Source organism: Oncorhynchus kisutch, linkage group LG25 (genome assembly GCF_002021735.2).
Source record: "Oncorhynchus kisutch isolate 150728-3 linkage group LG25, Okis_V2, whole genome shotgun sequence".
NCBI lineage: Eukaryota > Metazoa > Chordata > Actinopteri > Salmoniformes > Salmonidae > Oncorhynchus > Oncorhynchus kisutch.
Genome location: NC_034198.2, coordinates 7,815,196 through 7,833,491, shown reverse-complemented (window position 1 = coordinate 7,833,491; position 18,296 = coordinate 7,815,196). Strand labels below are relative to the sequence as shown.

Below are 18,296 nucleotides of genomic sequence, written 5' to 3'. Positions count from 1 at the left end.
CTCTGATCAAATAAGTTTTTTTGGTCACTTGTGTGCACATAGGGCGGAATTTCCTTACAATCCTTAGCTTAGTGATGAGCTTTGAGTGCACTATGGTTTTGAACATTGAGCTGGAGTCATTGAATAGCATTCTCACGTAGGTGTTCATTTTGTCCAGGTGGGAAAGGGTAGCGTGGAGTGCAAGAGAGATTGCATCATCTGTGGATCTGTTTGAGACGGTATGCAAATTGGAGTGGGTCTAGGGTTTCTGGGATAATGGTGTTAATGTGAGCCATTACCAGCCTTTCAAAGCACTTCATGGCTACGGACGTGAGTGCTATGGGTCTGTAGTCATTTAGGCAGGTTACCTTAGTGCTTTTTGGCACAGGGACTATGGTGGTCTGCTTGGAACATGTTGGTATTACAGACTCAATCAGGGATATATTGAAAATGTCATTGAAGACACCTGCCAGTTGGTCAGCACGTGCCCGGAGCACACGTCCTGGTAATCCGTCTGGCCCTGCGGCCTTGTGAATGTTGACCTGTTTTAAGGTCTTACTCACATCGGCTACGGAGAGCGTGATCACACAGTCGTCCGGAACACTGCATGCCTCAGTGTTGCTTGCCTCGAAGTGAGCATAGAAGTGATTTAGCTCGTCTGGTAGGCTTGTGTCACTGGGCAGCTCGCGGCTCGCAGGTCACAGCTCCACCCTTTAGCTCAGTGCCAATGTTGCCTGTAATCCATGGAAAACCAACAGGTTAATGACAGGTCAATGAGAGATGAATAGGCAGAGGTCAGCAGACAGACATGAAACAAATTGTGAATGGGATAATATCTCAATAATGTGATGACCTCACCAAGCATAACTAGCCCTTCCAGAGATGCAACCTCTCTTATCATCACTCGGTGCCTGGGTTTACCTCCACTGTACCCTCACCCCACCATACCCCTGTCTGTACATTATGCCCTGAATCTATTATACCACGCCCAGAAATCTGCTCCTTTTATTCTCTGTCCCCAACGCACTAGACGACCAGTTTTGATAGCCTTTTAGCAGTACCCTCATCCTACTCGTCCTCTGTTCCTCGGGTGATGTGGAGGTTAACCCAGGCCCTGCGTGTCCCCAGGCACTCTCATTTCTTGGCTTCTGTATCCAAAAAAGCCTTTGTTTCATGCATGTTAACATCAGAAGCCTCCTCCCTAAGTTTGTTTTACTCACTGCTTTAGCACACTCCGCCAACCTTGCCGTGTCTGAATCCTGGCTAAGGAAGGCCACCAAAAATTCTGAGATTTCCATCCCCAACTACAACATTTTCTGTCAAGATAGAAATGCCAACGGGTTCAGGAGTTGCAATCTACTGCAGAGATAGGCTCCAAAGTTCTGTCATACTTTCCTGGTCTATGCCAGGAAACAGTTCGAGCTTCAATTTTTTTAAATTAATCTCTCCAGAAATAAGTCTCTCACTGTTGCCGCCTGTTATAGACCCCCCTCAGCTCCCAGCTGTGCCCTGGAAACCATATATGTGAAATGATTGCACCCCATCTATCTTCAGAGTTCGTTCTGCTAGGTGACCTAAACTGGGATATGATTAACACCCCGGCAGTCCTATAATCTTAAACCCTCAATCTCACACAAATTATCAAGGAACCCACCAGGTACAACCCTAAATCTGTAAACATGGGCACCCTCATAGATATTATCCTGACCAACTCGCCCTCCAAATACACCTCTGCTGTTTTCAATCAGGATCTCAGCGATCACTGCCTCATTGCCTCCATCCGCTATGGCTCCGCGGTCAAACGACCACCCCTCATCCCTCCCTAAAACACTTCTGCGAGCAGGCCTTTCTAATTGACCTGGCCCAGGTATCCTGGAAGAATATTGACCTCATCCCGTCAGTCGAGGATGCCTGGTCGTTCTTTAAAAATAATTTCCTCACCATCTTAAATAAGCATGCCCCTTTTTCAAATCCAGATAGCAGATGTTCGGAAAGAGCTGCAAAACCTGGATCCGTACAAATCAGCTGGGCTGGACAATCTGGACCCTCTCTTTCTAAAATTATCCACCGCCATTTTTGCAACCCCTATTACGAGTCTGTTCAACCTCTCTTTCGTATTGTCCGAGATCCCTAAAGATTGGAAAGCTGCCGCAGTCATCTGCCTCTTCAAAGGGGGTGACACTCTAGACACAACCTGTATCCATCCTGCCCTGCCTTTCTAAAGTCTTCGAAAGCCCAGTTAATGAACAGATCACTGACCATTTCGAATCCCACTGTACCCTCTCCGCTGTGCAATCCGGTTTCCGAGCTGGTCATGGGTGCACCTCAGCCACGCTCAAGGTACTAAACGATATCATAACCGCCATCGATAAAATACAGTACTGTGCAGCTGTCTTCATCGACCTGGCCAAGGCTTTCGACTCTGTCAATCACAGACTCAACAGCCTTCGTTTCTCAAATGACTGCCTTGCCTGGTTCACCAACTACTTCTCAAATAGAGTTCAGTGTGTCAAATCGGAGGGCCTGTTGTCCGGACTTCTGGCAGTCTCTATGGGGTACCAAAGAGTTCAATTCTCGGGCCGACTCATTTCTCTGTATATATCAACAATGTCTCTCTTTCTGCGGGTGATTCCCCGATCCACCTCTACGCAGACGACACCATTCTGTATACATCTGGCCCTTCTGTGGACTCTGTGTTAACTAACCTCCATAACCTCCGTATCAGTTCGTTGTCTCTGATTGAGAATCATACTTAGGTAGCCTTTTCCCACCTGTGTTTTGTGGGTGATTATTTTTCCGTGTTAGAGTTTGTTCCATACGGGACTGTGTCGGTTTTCATTTATTTCTCTTGTTCCTTTTGTTTTTCTGTGTCCAGTGATATTTCATTAAAATATATTATGGACGGGGCCTCCCGGGTGGCGTAGTGGTCCAGGGCACTGCATCGCAGCGCTAGCTGTGCCACCAGAGACTCTGGGTTCGCGCCCAGGCTCTGTCGCAGCCGGACGCGACCGGGAGGTCCGTGGGGCAACGCACAATTGGCCTAGCGTCGTCCGGGTTAGGGAGGGTTTGGCCGGTAGGGATATCCTTGTCTCATCGCGCACCAGCGACTCCTGTGGCGGGCTGGGTGCAGTGCGCGCTAACAAAGGTAGCCAGGTGCACGGTGTTTCCTCCGACACATTGGTGCGGCTGGCTTCCGGGTTGGAGGCGGCAACCAAGCAGTTGGGTTGTGTTTCGGAAGACGTATGGCTTTCGACCTTCATCTCTCCCGAGCCTGTACGGGAGTTGTAGCGATGAGACAATTGGAAATTGGGGAGAAAAGGAGAGAAATAAAATAAAAATGTATATATATTATAGACACTTACCACGCTGTATTTTGGTCCTCTTTCTCCTTCACCAGACGAAAGCCGTTACAGAATCACCCACCAAACAAGGACCAAGCAGCGTGGTAAGGAGCAGAGCTATCTGGAGGAGGTGACAACATGGGACGAAATAGAGAGGTGGTCGGTCGACCCAGGGAGAGTGCCGGAGCCCGCCTGGGATTCTCTGGAGCAGTGCGAGGAGGGTTACAGGAGAATGGAGTTGGCAACACGAACACGGCAGCGCAACAGGGACGAGAGGCAGCCCCAAAAATGTCTTTGGGGGGTGGCACACGGGGAGTGTGGCTAAGTCAGGTTGGAGACCTGAGCCAACTCCCCGTGCTTACCGAGGAGAGAGGTGGACCGGGCAGGCACCGTTTTATGCCATGAGGCGTATGGTGTCCCCAGTGTGCAGGCATAGCCCGGTGCGCTACAGCGCCTCGTATCGGCCGGGCTAGAGTGGGCATCGAGCCAGGTGCTATGAAGCCGGCTCAGCGCATCTGGTCTCCAGTGCGTCTCCTCGGCCTGGGGTATATGGCACCAGCCCTACGCACGGTGTCCCCGGTTCGCCAGCACAGCCCAGTGCAGTATGTTCCACCACGCCGCACTGGCCAGGCTACGGAGGGTATCCAGCCAGGACAGGTTGTGCAGGCTCCGTGCTCGAGACCTCCAGTACGCCTCCACGGTCCGGTCCCTCCGGTGCCTCCTCCACGCACCAGGCCTCTGGTGGCAGCCCCACGCACCAGGCTGTCTCTCCGTCTCCTCCCTCCAGGTGCTCCCTCCTGTCCAGCGCTGCCAGAGTCTCCCTCCTGTCCAGCGCTGCCCGAGTTTCCCTCCTGTCCAACGCTGCCCGAGTTTCCCTACTGTCCAGCGCTGCCAGAGTCTCCCTCCTGTCCAGCGCTGCCAGAGTCTGCCTCCTGTCCAGAGCTGCCAGAGCTGCCCGTCTGTCCTGAGCTGCCGGAGCCGCCCGTCTGTCAGGAGCTGCCAGAGCCGCCCGTCAGTCAGGAGCTGCCAGAGCCACCCGTCAGTCAGGAGCTGCCAGGGCACCCCGTCAGTCAGTAGCTGCCAGAGACGCCTGTCAGTCAGGAGCTGCCAGAGCCGCCCGTCAGTCAGGAGCCGCCCTTTACACCGGTGCTGCCGGAATCGCCCTTCACTCCGGAGCTGCCGGAATCGCCCTTCACTCCAGCGCTGCCGGAATCGCCCTTCACTCCGGCACTGCCGGAGTCTCCCGCCTGTCCGGTGCTGCCGGAATCTCCCGTCCATTCGGGACCCGCGGCAAGGGTCCCCAGTCCGAGGTCGGCGGCGAGGGTCGCCCCTCCCAAGGCGCCACTTAAGTGGGCCGAGACTATGGTGGAGTGGGGTCCATGTCCCGCGCCAGAGCCGCCACCGCGGACAGACGCCCACACAGACCCTCCCCTATAGGTTCAGGTTTTGTGGCCGGAGTCCGCACCTTTGGGGGAGGGGGGGGGGGTACTGTCATGTTCTGCCCTTAGTTCCTTTGTTATGTCTTTGTTTTAGTTTGGTCAGGGCGTGAGTTGGGGTGTGTAGTCTATGTTCTTTTTTCTATGTTGTGTTTATGTGTTTGGCCTGGTATGGTTCTCAATCAGAGGCAGGTGTCGTTCGTTGTCTCTGATTGAGAATCATACTTAGGTTGCCTTTTCCCACCTGTGTTTTGTGGGTGATTATTTTTCTGTGTCAGTGTTTGTTCTATACGGGACTGTGTCATTTTTCATTTATTTCTCTTGTTCCTTTTGTTTTTCTGTGTCCAGTGATATTTCATTAAAATATATTATGGACACTTACCACGCTGCGTTTTGGTCCTCTTCTCCTTCACCAGACGAAAACCGTTACACGATCCTCGACTTCGGCGATGTAATTTACAAAATAGCTTCCAATACTCTACTCAGCAAACTGGATGCAGTCTATCACAGTGCCATCCGTTTTGCCACCAAAGCCCCTTATACCACCCACCACTGCGACCTGTATGCTCTAGTCAGCTGGCCCTCGCTACATATTCGTCGCCAGACCCACTGGCTCCAGGTCATCTATAAGTCTATGCTAGGTACAGCTCTGCCTTATCTCAGCTCACTGGTCACGCGCTCCAGCAGGTATATCTCACTGGTCATCCCCAAAGCCAACTCATCCTTTGGCCGCCTTTCCTTCCAGTTCTCTGCTGCCAATGACTGGAACGAATTGCAAAAATAGCTGAAACTGGAGACTTATATTTCCCTCACTAACTTTAAACATCAGCTATCTGAGCAGCTAACCGATCGCTGCAGCTGTACATAGCCCATCTGTAAATAGCCCTCCCAATCAACCTACTTCATCCCCATATTGTTTTTGATTACTTTTCTGCTCTTTTGCACACCAGTATTTCTACTTGCACATCATCATCTGCTCATGTATCACTCTAGCATTAATTTGCTAAACTGTAATTACTTCGCTACTATGGCCTATTTATTGCCATACCTTCTCACACCATTTACACACACTGTATATAGACTTTCTTTTTTTTCCTATTGTGTTATTGACTGCACGCTTGTTTATTCCATGTGTAACTGTGTTGTTGTTTGTGTCGCATTGCTTTGCTTTATCTTGGCCAGTTATCTTGCGCAGTTGTAAATGAGAACTTGTTCTCAACTAGCTTACCTGGTTAAATAAAGGAATAAAGAATATGGTCCAATATTACACATATAAATGTTATTGCCAAACCCTGTATTGCTTCGATAAACACAAGAAAACACATGTTATAGCCTAACTTACAATAGGTGTAACTTCAAAGCTGACTTTGAAAATTGAAAATAAGTGGGTCAAGATGAAGGATCAAAGGCCTACAGTTGCTTAGTTGCCTGACGACTCATCCGGAATTGAATTCCGCTGCTATATCGATCGCTCCATACATCGTGGAGAATGATTATTATTAATAGTAGATGGTAATTTTCCATGATGAAAGATTGTATGACTTGCTTCATCTCTTTAAAATTAGCCTGAATATGTGAAAGTTGGTTTGGCATCTCTAGCTTGAACGGTTCAAGAGTTACTGTTGATGGCTTAATTTATGATAACTTATATAGCTATAGTTTATAAAAGTTTTAAAGAATGTTAAGTTAGAATTGCCTGAACATGCCAAAGTTGATTTGGTGTCTCTAGCTTGAATGGTTCAATAGTTAATGTTGGTTGGTTATGTTATGCTAATTTATGCTAATTTGTTTAATTTGTTTAGGCCAAGGAGCTGTACCATTTTGAATAGCTACCTCTTGGGGCCGTAGGTAGCCTAGCAGTTAAGAGTGTTGGGCCAGTAACCAATCCTCGAGCTGACTAGGTGAAAAATATGTTCATGTGCTGTTGTAAGTCCCTCTGGATAAGAGCATCGGTTGAGTGTCAGACATTTGTAAATATGTATTCTTATGGATTTCTTTCAAAACCATGTTAATTTATGCAAATTGTAAGTGGTTCTAGTTTAAAAAGTATATACAGTCCATTCGGAAACTACTCAGACCCCTTAACTTTTTTCACATTTTGTTACATTACAGCCTTATTCTAAAATGGATTAAATAGTTTTTCCCCCTCATCAATCTACACACAATACCCCATAATGACAAAGCAAAAACTGCTTTTTGGCTGAAACCGTGGTATATCAGATTGTATACCATGGGTATGACAAAAAATTACTTTTTACTAGTTTAGTTATGTTGGTAAGCAGTTAATAATAGCAATAATACACCTTTGGGGGTTGTGGTATATGGCCAATATACCACGGCTAAGGGCTGTATCCAGGCTCTCTGCGTTGCGTCATGCATAAGAACAGCCCTTAGCCGTAGTATATTGGCCATATACCACACCTTATCGGGCCTTATCGGGCCTTATTGCTTAATTAAACCTCAGTTGCTTCAACACAGCGCACCCTATCAGTCATCTAGTGTATATATAAATCATTGGATGTAGATGGGTAGCCAGGCAACTAGCCCAAAGTAGGCTTTTATCTTAATCTCTCCATAGCAGAGCTATGTATGTATGTACTGGCTATTTACAGTAGTGCTGATGCTCCCTACTAGCAATATCGATTACAAACCGAAAAGGGATCTGAGGAAGCGAGGACGTTTCAGTGATCGTTTTTTTGGTTGGTGTTTTCTTATAAAAATAGGATAATTAACATTTGGTCGGAAGACACGTGAAGCTATTCAGCAATTTAGTTACTGATTTAAAAAGCTGCACTTACTTTGCCTTCGTTGCGTAGTATGGCGAACATCTCTTATTTTACGGCGAGATCCAGCCGCTCGCATGCCAAATTATCATCTGACCTGTGCTGCACCAGGTGTAGATAACCTCCCCTGCAGGTAGGCCAAACAGATCGTTTCATGTCATAACCGGACATAGCGGTTTCTGGGTAAAAATGTGTTGTATTGAGCACCAGTTACCTACACATTAGCCTACACACAGTACACTGTTTGGTGAAGGGATGTCCACTCAGCAGGCCTATAGTAGGCCTTAACAATGTTGAAGAAGACATTCCATCGGAAACATAGAGACATATTTCTACATTTGATGTAGGGTAGCCTATTTACTCTGTGAAAATAATCTCTGCAAGAGGCTGTCATGAGTGTAGACTTTATTATCCACGTATTTTACTCATGTTATGAGCATGCATTAATCTCAGTTAGCTAAAGAGTAAACCTGAGCAATTAAATAGAGTCAACTGTTACCAAACCATCACCAGTTATCAATAGCCTGAGTGACAGTCTTTCTCTTTTAGCCAAGTCTTTTATTGTGGTCCAGAAAACAAGGTGTATCGATGATAAAACAAAGGAGTTGGCTAAACCAGATTCTTCCACCCATGCTACCTGGGGTCACCATATTAACTGGACTCTAATAGACATACTTGAGGTTGGATGCATACAGCCAGGGACTTTGAATAAGCTGATGTGACATATGATATAACAACTGAAGAACACCATTCAAAGGAAGCTTTTAGTCACCTCATGCTCCGCCCCATTTTTGTAAATATGGCTTGTTATATCATATGTCACATCAGCTTAGTCCCTGGTTGTATGCACACACGGAAATAGTTTTGGTTTGAGAATAGTAGGGTGCAGGTGCTGTGTGAGTGTATGAATGTAGTGTGTGAGCTTTCACAGGCTTTCATTTCAAGCAGTGAGCTGTTACAGTGTGACGGGTCAGGTCTACACAGATACTATAACCTTTCACCAAAGTATAGCTCTGATTTACCGTATCAAAATTACAATTGCCTGAAAATTCTTCTGGAACTTTGAGAGAAGGATGGGGACAGTCTCTGATGACATTAGGAGGCTTTTGGAGGGTAACGTTTTATATATACATATATACATATACAGTATATATACATATACAGTATATATTGTTTATTTTAAGCAGTGTGATGTAATGTACAATTATTGTCATAAAGATGTAGTACTCAATCATATACTTAGTGAGCTTTTCGATATCTTTGACATTCTTACGTATAACTAGAAACATTGTTCATAAGAGCAGTGGTGGAAAAAGTACCCAATTGTCATACTTGAGTAAAAGTAAAGATACCTTAAAAGAAAATGTCAAAGTAAAAGTCACACAGCAAAATACTACTTGAGTAAAAGTCTAAAAGTATTTGGCTTTAAATATACATAAGTATCAAAAGTACAAGTATAAATCATTTAAAATGTCTTATATTAAGCAAACCGGACGACACAATTTTCTTGTTCTTAACATTTACAGATAGCTAGGATCACACTGACAAAATTTACAAACTAAACATGAATGTTTAGTGAGTCTGCCAGATCAGAGGCAGCCGGGATGACCAGGGATGTTCTCTTGATAAGTGTGTGAATTAGGCAATTTTCCTGTCCTGCTAAGCATTCAAAATGTAATGAGTACTTTTGGGTGTCAGGGAAAATGCAAGGAGTAAAAAGTACATGACTTTATTTAGGAATGTAGTGGGGTGAAACGAAAAGTTAGCAAAAATATAAATAGTAAAGTAAAGTACAGATACCCAAAAAAACAACGTAAGTAGTACTTAAAAGTATTTTTACTTAAGTACTTTACACCACTGCATAAGAGGACATATTGTATAACATTGCTGCTATATGTAGGCCTACTGAGTGTTTTGAATTGTTCAAACAATGCCTGTTAACATTATGATCAAATCAAATCATTTAAAAAATAAAAGAAATTTCAAATCAAATCAAAATCATGTGCTGCAGAATTCAGTGATCTGTGTTAAAACTCATCAAACTGTCTGGATTTATATTACACTATTATCTACAGTGGCGCTGTGAACTACTATACATGTGCCTAACTGTATTTCACATTCTATGGTCTTTATGACAAAAGAATGTTGCAAGTTCCTTATGGTTATCCATCATAGATTTCAATCTGATTCATCCTGTAAGTGACAACTGTCAATGTTCCCAAACAGGAATACTGGCATTTGTCATATTTGCATGTACTAGCAACCAGAGCAACCTGACTTGGCCCCTCTGACCAACATTTGCATATGTTAACGCCTTTATGTAACATTACAATGAAAGGAAGAAAGAAATCTGAAGTTCAACTTGTTTTTCCTGTGTGAACATGAAAGATAACATTATTTCTGATATGCTCGTGACTTGGCATATAGTTTGTGATTAAATGTGCCGGTGGAAATTGTAACAGAAAATATCATTGCATGGTTTTGAGACACTTAAAATGGTGTACATTTTCAGGAAGAGTTGATGCTCTAGGTAATGAGACACAAAATATCTGAATTGGCTACTTAGATTATGATGATCTTTTCTTGAATGTCTTTTCAGGATTGTGATGTACAGGTAAAACATCTTTCCTCCTCTTATCAAATGTGTGACTTGCCTGACTTGTCTTTCAGACTGTGAGCTCTTTGTATCAGATATCCTACAGGACGAGAACCTCAGTAAACATGCCAGAGAAACACGGGACGTCCTACTTAATAACTTCAGGGTGGTCCACTCCAGGTACGTGGAAGTGCTGTTCCTCCCAATTAGCCCCCTTTATCTCCCAATAAGAAACTTGTGTCACTTACATCTTACATGAGATGTTCACATTTCCTGAGGCTTTTTGGATGATAGAAAATATAGATTTTAGAGTCTTGTTTGTAGCTAGGTTTCCACCCAATTGGCGACATACAGTGAGGCAAAAAAGTATTTAGTCAGCCACCAATTGTGCAAGTTCTCCCACTTAAAAAGATGAAAGAGGCCTGTAATTTTCATCATAGGTACACTTCAACTATGACAGACAAAATGAGAAGGAAAAAAATCCAGAAAATCACATTGTAGGATTTTTTATGAATTTATTTGCAAATTATGGTGGAAAATAAGTATTTGGTCAATAACAAAAGTTTATCTCAATACTTTGTTATATACCCTTTGTTGGCAATGACAGAGGTCAAACACTTTCTGTAAGTCTTCACAAGTTTTTCACACACTGTTGCTGGTATTTTGGCCCATTCCTTCATGCAGATCTCCTCTAGAGCAGTGATGTTTTGGGGCTGTTGCTGGGCAACACAAACTTTCAACTCCCTCCAAAGATTTTCTATGGGGTTGAGATCTGGAGACTGGCTAGGCCACTCCAGGACCTTCATTGCCCGGGCGGTGTGTTTGGGATCATTGTCATGCTGAAAGACCCAGCCACATTTAATCTTCAATGCCCTTGAAGGAGCTTTTCACTCAAATTCTCACGATACATGGCCCCATTCATTCTTTCCTTTACACGGATCAGTCGTCCTGGTCCCTTAGCAGAAAAACAGCCCCAAAGCATGATGTTTCCACCCCCATGCTTCACAGTAGGTATGGTGTTCTTTGGATGCAACTCAGCATTCTTTGTCCTCCAAACACGACGAGTTGAGTTTTACCAAAAAGTTATATTTTGGTTTCATCTGACCATATGACATTCTCCCAATCTTCTTCTGGATCATCCAAATGCTCTCTAGCAAACTTCAGACGGGCCTGGACATGTACTGGCTTAAGCAGGGGGACACATCTGGCACTGCAGGATTTGAGTCCCTGGCGGCGTAGTGTGTTACTGATGGTAGGCTTTGTTACTTTGGTCCCAGCTCTCTGCAGGTCATTCACTAGGTCCCCCCGTGTGGTTCTGGGATTTTTGCTCACCGTTTTTGTGATCATTTTGACCCCACGGGGTGAGTTCTTGCGTGGAGCCCCAGATCGAGGGAGATTATCTTTTCTCATTTTGTCTGTCATAGTTGAAGTGTACCTATGATGAAAATTACAGGCCTCTCTCATCTTTTTAAGTGGGAGAACTTGCACAATTGGTGGCTGACTAAATACTTTTTTGCCCCACTGTATTTTCATATGAATATTCTAAAATCTGTAGAAAGAAAATATCCACATTTTCCAACCAGTGGTGTGTTTCCGCTAAACAAACTTGTTGAGGATAAAAATCTGTTTGTGATTATGTAGTGCACACAAAATGTACTAATAAAAATCTAAAGTTCAATGTGTTTCCATCGCATTTTCAAATCTAAGGATAGTTTTGTCACAAAAACTGTTGCATTAAATAGCGAATCTACTCTGTATACTCTGGTTTTGGCACGCGTGCTCTTGCCAACAGCTTGCAGATACCGTCAATAGTGTGCACCTGCGGCCTGCAATTCGGGGCATTCCTGCATGTGGGCATTCCTGTATCTCATTGGTTCCTGCATGAACACCCCCTTGAGCACCCCATTGGTTCCTGTATAACATTTTTTATGTGTGTCAAAAGGGAAATACAAGTATTAACTGAGTTTCTAGCGGGAGCCGTTAGACAGTGTCCTTCGCTCCAGCCGAACACCTGCCCTCAGCGGTGTTAACAGAACTGAGGGAAAACAGTGCCCAACAGGCAGGGGCGAAGGACACTGTCTACCGGTTGTCCCCACTAGCACAGCAGACGGAAGGCTAGAGTGACACTGTGAACTAGCTAGCTTGCTAGTTAGCTAGCACATGGTGTCGTCAAGCATCGATCATCATGTCACCAGAATCCGCCCCTCTGTATTTATTGGAACGGAGCATCAAGATCACCTCATGAAGTTCATTATAAGTTATTTAATCTGTAGCCTAATAAACTGCATGGTTTCCTGAGTCGTAGTGGGAGGACCACACACACCATATCATCTCGTGACTCCAAGTTTACTTCTATATGATGGTTATTACATCAATATTTGCGCACCTCCATTTCTCAAATAATTCATTTTTAAAAAGAAAAGAAGAAGAGATCCCACCATGACAAACGAACAAATGACTTGTCCGAGTTTATAAAATTGTACTTTAACTTCCATCGCAACTTTTGTGATTTATTTTTATACAGTATGACTTTACTCACATAAAAACTGTGGATGGAAATGTGGTTTGTGAAATAAAAATATGTGTGAAAGCAAGCACGAGAGGAAATTAATAGATAACTGCAATCTGAGATATCTGCACCAGATACTACTCTGTGCACGTTGCACTTGTTTGCAAGAGGTTGTCTTGTGGTCTGTGAAGCAGGAAGCCAAAGTAGCGTGTTTGAAGCAATTTAAAGAACTATCAACACCCAAAAAACCTTACAACCTATTTGTGTTTAAATGAATTTGTAGTCTAAATTTAACTCATGTCCAACTTTTATTTTGCAGAAATCCTCAGGAGTTTCCTTTCAGATGTAAGTGACTGCATATTTTACATTATAAAACGGTTGAATCCTTACTTGAGGTGTAACTTAGGCTATTTTGTGTGCACTGACATGAATTCAAGCATCTAATACTTTTGGCCATATTATTTTTCTTTCTTTCTTTTTATTTAACCTTTATTTAACTAGGCAAGTCAGTTAAAAACAAATTCTTATTTACAATGACGGCCTACCAAAAAGCAAAAGGCCTCCTGCAGGAACTGGGGTCTGGGATTAAAAATAAAAAATATATACAATATAAATATAGGACAAAACGCACATTACAACAAGAGAGACAACACAACACTACATAATATTAGGGCATTTCCTGTTTGCTTTTGAAAGTTCTCCCACTGGCTTCCTGACCCTGATATTGTGTTGGTGCCTTTCTAGCTGAGTCCAGACAGGAGGACAGTTCAGATGACAACCAGAGCTCAAGTCTGGGCCGTTCGGCCCCCTCAGACGACCTGTCTGTGGCCTCTGACTACCAGGACGAGGGCTCTCCTGAGTGTGAGTAAAGGCTTGGTTTGTGTGTGTGTGTGTGTGTGTGTGTGTGTGTTTCAATGCAACGTGCAAATGTGTTTAAGGCCCAGTGCAGTCAAAATTCAGTTTTTCCTGTGTTTCGAATAATTTTGTACAGCAGCTGATGAAACTAACACTGTACAAGTGTGAAACAATGTGAATAGATTTATTTCCTGATCGTTTCTGGTTGAAAATGCAAGTTACACAGGACCTTCCAATCAGCAGGTTTTGCATGGGTGGAGTTTTGGCTTGCCTGGAGACATCACCAGGCGGTACAAGTTAATAGACCAATAACAAAGAGAATTTCAAACCTCTCTGCCAACATCAGCTAGTTTTCAGTTTACTTATCCATCCTATTAGGTCCCTCACTCAGATCACTCCCAGACAGTCCTAGCAAAAATTATGCTTGGGAAATAGATTTTTGCAGAAAATCTATATTTTTTTCTTTTTGACAATTTTAATGGGAAACTATTTACAGTAAGGTACTTAATTGTTACCCACAAATGATTTGATATTGAGATTTAAAAAAAACAGCTGCATTGGGCATGTCAAGAGGGTGTTTGCTACATTATATTTGCGATTTGTAAGGGGAACATAAAGTTAAAACAAAATAAATAAAATAAAGCATAGGAACTCTTGCTTACCTAAATTATGTCAGGACATAAAATGGGTGTCAAGTAACAGCTTGCCCTCTAGTGGTTGGATCTGCTGCACGAATGGGGTGTTGGTGGGAATACTAAGGGTGTGGGGATTGTTCACACAGAACTGATAGGTGACCAAGAGCTCTCAGGGGTGAGAGTATTCTGGAGCCCTCAGTGTATCCATCCGTGTGTACCGGGGGAGGCAGAGGTGTTAAGTCAGTTTCTCTAAGATCAGCCCACACGAAGTGCGCTCTGTAGCTCAAGGCGATTGAGGTGATTGATTAACCCTTACCCTGCTCTCCATTCCCAACTCATTTTGAAATACAACACTGTAGCTGAGAAGCCATGTGTGTTCCATCTCTCTTCCCTTTGTCAGTCTTGCTCTCCATCTTCCTCTCTCTAGTTTCTCTATCTGTCTCTCTCTCTCTGTCTCTCTATCTTTAGTTATATGAGACATGGTAGTACTTGACTGGTTTTTCAGAAGTGGCACAGTGACTCACCTAGAGCCTTGGGTGCCCCATGCACTCAGTGGGTGTTATGCCATGACATAGATGATGGGCATCTGTTTCTGTAACTTCCTACGTATAACTTCTCTATTTAGGTTATACAGGCCTGTGCCTTTTCCTTCAGGGCTGCTGGAGTTCATAGTTCACTGTCTGTTCACTACCCAGAGTAAATGACAGATATGGCTTTACTCGCTTTGCAGTGTGGGGCATTTCAAAGGAAGAGGGTGTGTGTGAAAATAATGAAATGATGAGCCAATGGAATCAATAACATTTTAGAAAGAACATTTATTCATGGTTTTAATTACAGAAGCTGGATATGCGGTGTTGGAGTGTAGTGAACTACATGTAGTTCAACTAGTAATTTAACTACGTTTCGCAGTAGCTTGGTGGTAGTTCAACTAAATTCACATCTGGGTAGTGTTTTTAGTAGTTAATAACTTTTTTTTGCCATGTAGGGGTGTTTAGCTAACTATTGGAACAACACAACTTTTTTTAGCAAAAATAAAATATGGGTGAAGTAGGCAATCATTTCCTTTCTTTTTCGGCGTCAGCCCTGCCTAATTCTCACTTTAAACATTGTTCTTGTGTTTAATAGGCTCGTTACACAATCTCTTAACATATGATTCTCTTAACATATGATTCTCTTAACATATGATTCTCTTACCATATGATTCTCTTAACATATGATTCTCTTAACATATGATTCTCTTACCATATGATTCTCTTAACATATGATTCTCTTAACATATGATTCTCTTAACATATGATTCTCTTAACATATGATTCTCTTAACATATGATTCTCTTAACATATGACCCCAAAGTTCTTGCAGTTCTTTCAATTCATGGTCTATGACATTTCAGATTTCCATATGACAACCTTTCACGAAGTGGTATGGATGTAGTGAACTACTTCTTTAAAGTATCTTTAGTTAAGTCAACTATATTTTTTGTCAGGGTAGCTTTAGTGCATCTTAACTTCTTTCGGTGTGAAATAATTGGTCGTTTCGTAAAATATACTTTCAGAGTAGATTCCCCGACACTGGATATGCGTCACTGTTTTTAGTAGCCCCAAACCACAAAGGCCTATATGAGCTCAACTTTTAACTCAGTAAAAATCCTAAAGGCAATCGCACGTCTGAGCGATCTTTGTTGCAGGTGTATGGTAACAGTTGAATAAGATGAGAAAAAAGAAGAAGCCCGCACACTGCTCTTGCTAGTATCACTGCTCTTTATAAAGCTTTACGTATCGGCCTCAATCCCTTCGTCAGAGCTCTTGTGAGTGTTTTTAATTTGCACCCTTATGTCGACATTGCATTGAATGGATGTGGGTGGAGCAATGTCTATGGCCTTGAGGCCGATATGTAAAGCTTAGCTCACCGGAAACAACGTCACCTATGGGCACAAACCCACCGTTGCTGGACCAGACAGGACTGGCAAAAAGTGCTCTTCACTGACGAGTCACGGTTTTGTCTCACCAGGGGGGATGGTCGGATTTGCGTTTATAGTCGAAGGAATGAGCGTTACACCGAGGCCTGTACTCTGGAGCGGGATCGGTTTGGAGGTGGAGGGTCCGTCATGGTCTGGGGGGCGATGTGTCACAGCATCATCGGACTGAGATTGTTGTCATTGCAGGCAATCTCAACGCTGTGGGTTACAGGGAAGACCACACCAGATACTGACTGTTACTTTTGATTTTGACCCCCCCTTTGTTCAGGGACACATTATTCCATTTATGTTAGTCACATGTCTGTGGAACTTGTTCAGTTTATGTCTCAGTTGTTGAATCTTGTTATGTTAAGTTTGCTGAAAATAAACGCAGTTGACAGTGAGAGGACGTTTCTTTTTTTGCTGAGTTTACAAGGGCTTGAAAGAACTGCAGGAAGTAAGTATAGGAAAATGGATGTTATGGGTTCAGTTGGTTCCCCTATGTAGAGGAGACCCATGACACTCAGTAGGTATTTGACATGGGAATTTGACTGCCTCTATTTCTCTGCTCCCTAACCTGAGTGTTGAATAAGTGTATTCGATGTAGTCACCGACACAGTGTTGTTTCACTAATTGGCCTGGCCTATTGTCTCCAGTGACACCAGATTTGTAATGGCTGACAGGAACAGATGGACCCTCTATTGTTTCCCTATGTTTCTGCATGGTAATTTGAACTGCGTTTCACCCGCCGACCACACAGTTGACCTGACCGTGCCAGCAGTCTCACCCCAGCCCGGTTGACAACAGCCCCCATCACCACCCAGCACTCCTCCAGTGTGAGGAGGACTTGGGAAGCGGAGGGAGGGAAGTAGGAGATGAGGGTCAAAGTACTATGAGTCTTGGCATGCCATTTTGCAGGGTCAAGTTTACGATCTGTCTTAAAAGAATATTGTGATATTGGTTGGCAGCCGAGGCAATGAAAGTATTTGCATCAGACCATTGTATCAGGAGCGGCCAGAGGAGATTGGGTTTTGATACTGTATCTCTGCTTCTGCAACATTTTTGTAGTCTTAATGATTGTGCTCATATATTGTTATCTCCTATATTTGTTCAGGTGTGTAGAAAAGGTGTGATTATTGATTTAGTAAAACATCTAACAATATGTTTCATACTGGACATATTTGTTATTGAATGCATACATGACATGTTAAAGCTGACTCTCAAACTGATATCTCACCAGATGATTAGTGTCTCTTTATTGATCCCATTGATTGCTATGATCTATTGACGAACATGTCTGAGTGGTGAGAAAGATCTGTTCGTTAGAAACAGGGGTAGGCAGAGCTACTGTGTGGTATCAGAGAATACAGGTAGCCTGGGCCCTTGTGTCTGCTGACTGATAGATATCGGAGACAATGGGCAGCAGGCTCCAGCTCTGACAGTGCCAACACTATTTCCTGCATCAATTACGGCCAATTAGAAAAAGGCTAAGATAAACATTTTGAATTTGAAATAGTCATTTCAGATCAATTGTATCACATTTTTCTTACATTGGGTCAATATAATGTAAATCTAGAATTTAAATTGCCAAAGAGTGTGCTAACGTAACATTTTTGTGTTTTGATTGGTATAATTTAGTTCGGAAAGAGTTTGCTTTCAATTATATTATGCTATCAGTTATAACTATGCTATCGAGAACATAATTGCATAGAGGAAAAAGGTTAGTGGGTAGTATAAAGTATCTAAAGATGCACCTGCCCCAGTCAAAGATAACGCAGGACTAAATAAATAAAGAGATTTGTGGGGTTGTGGCTAGACCTTGAATGGCCTCTGTATAGTATAAGTGGTTTTAGTGGAGGAAGCTTGGATGGAAAATTACTGAGGATAATAGCAGATGATATTGCCCTCCTATTTGCCATATCTTCAATTTAAGCCTACTAGAAAGTGTGTGCCCTCTTGGCCTGGAGTGAAAAAAGTCATTCCACTACCTAAGAATAGTAAAGCCCCCTTTACTGGCTCAAATAGCTGACCAATCAGCCTGTTACCAACCCGTAGTAAATTTTGGAGAAAAATGGTGCTTGACCAGATACAATGCTATTTTACAGTAAACAAATTGACAACAGCTTTTGGCATGCTTATAGGGAAGTACATTCAACAAGCACAGCACTTGCACAAATTACTGATGATTGGCTGAGAGAAATTGAT

At 43.2% G+C, this 18,296-nt stretch overlaps 1 protein-coding gene across 2 annotated transcripts in view; it reads left to right on the top strand.

The window, feature by feature from the left end:
- The first annotated feature begins 8,423 nt into the window (after positions 1-8,423).
- The window catches only part of skap1 (src kinase associated phosphoprotein 1), a 44,709-nt gene continuing 34,836 nt past the window's right edge, over positions 8,424-18,296 (top strand). The window contains exons 1-4 of one of the 2 annotated variants that reach the window (XM_020460228.2): positions 8,424-8,652; positions 10,210-10,315; positions 12,964-12,989; positions 13,389-13,505. In XM_020460228.2, coding sequence (XP_020315817.1) covers positions 8,613-8,652; positions 10,210-10,315; positions 12,964-12,989; positions 13,389-13,505 — 289 coding nt within the window. In that variant the 5' untranslated portion in view covers positions 8,424-8,612. The remainder of the gene's footprint in view (positions 8,653-10,209; positions 10,316-12,963; positions 12,990-13,388; positions 13,506-18,296) is intronic. The other variant, XM_031804702.1, reaches the window with a different exon arrangement.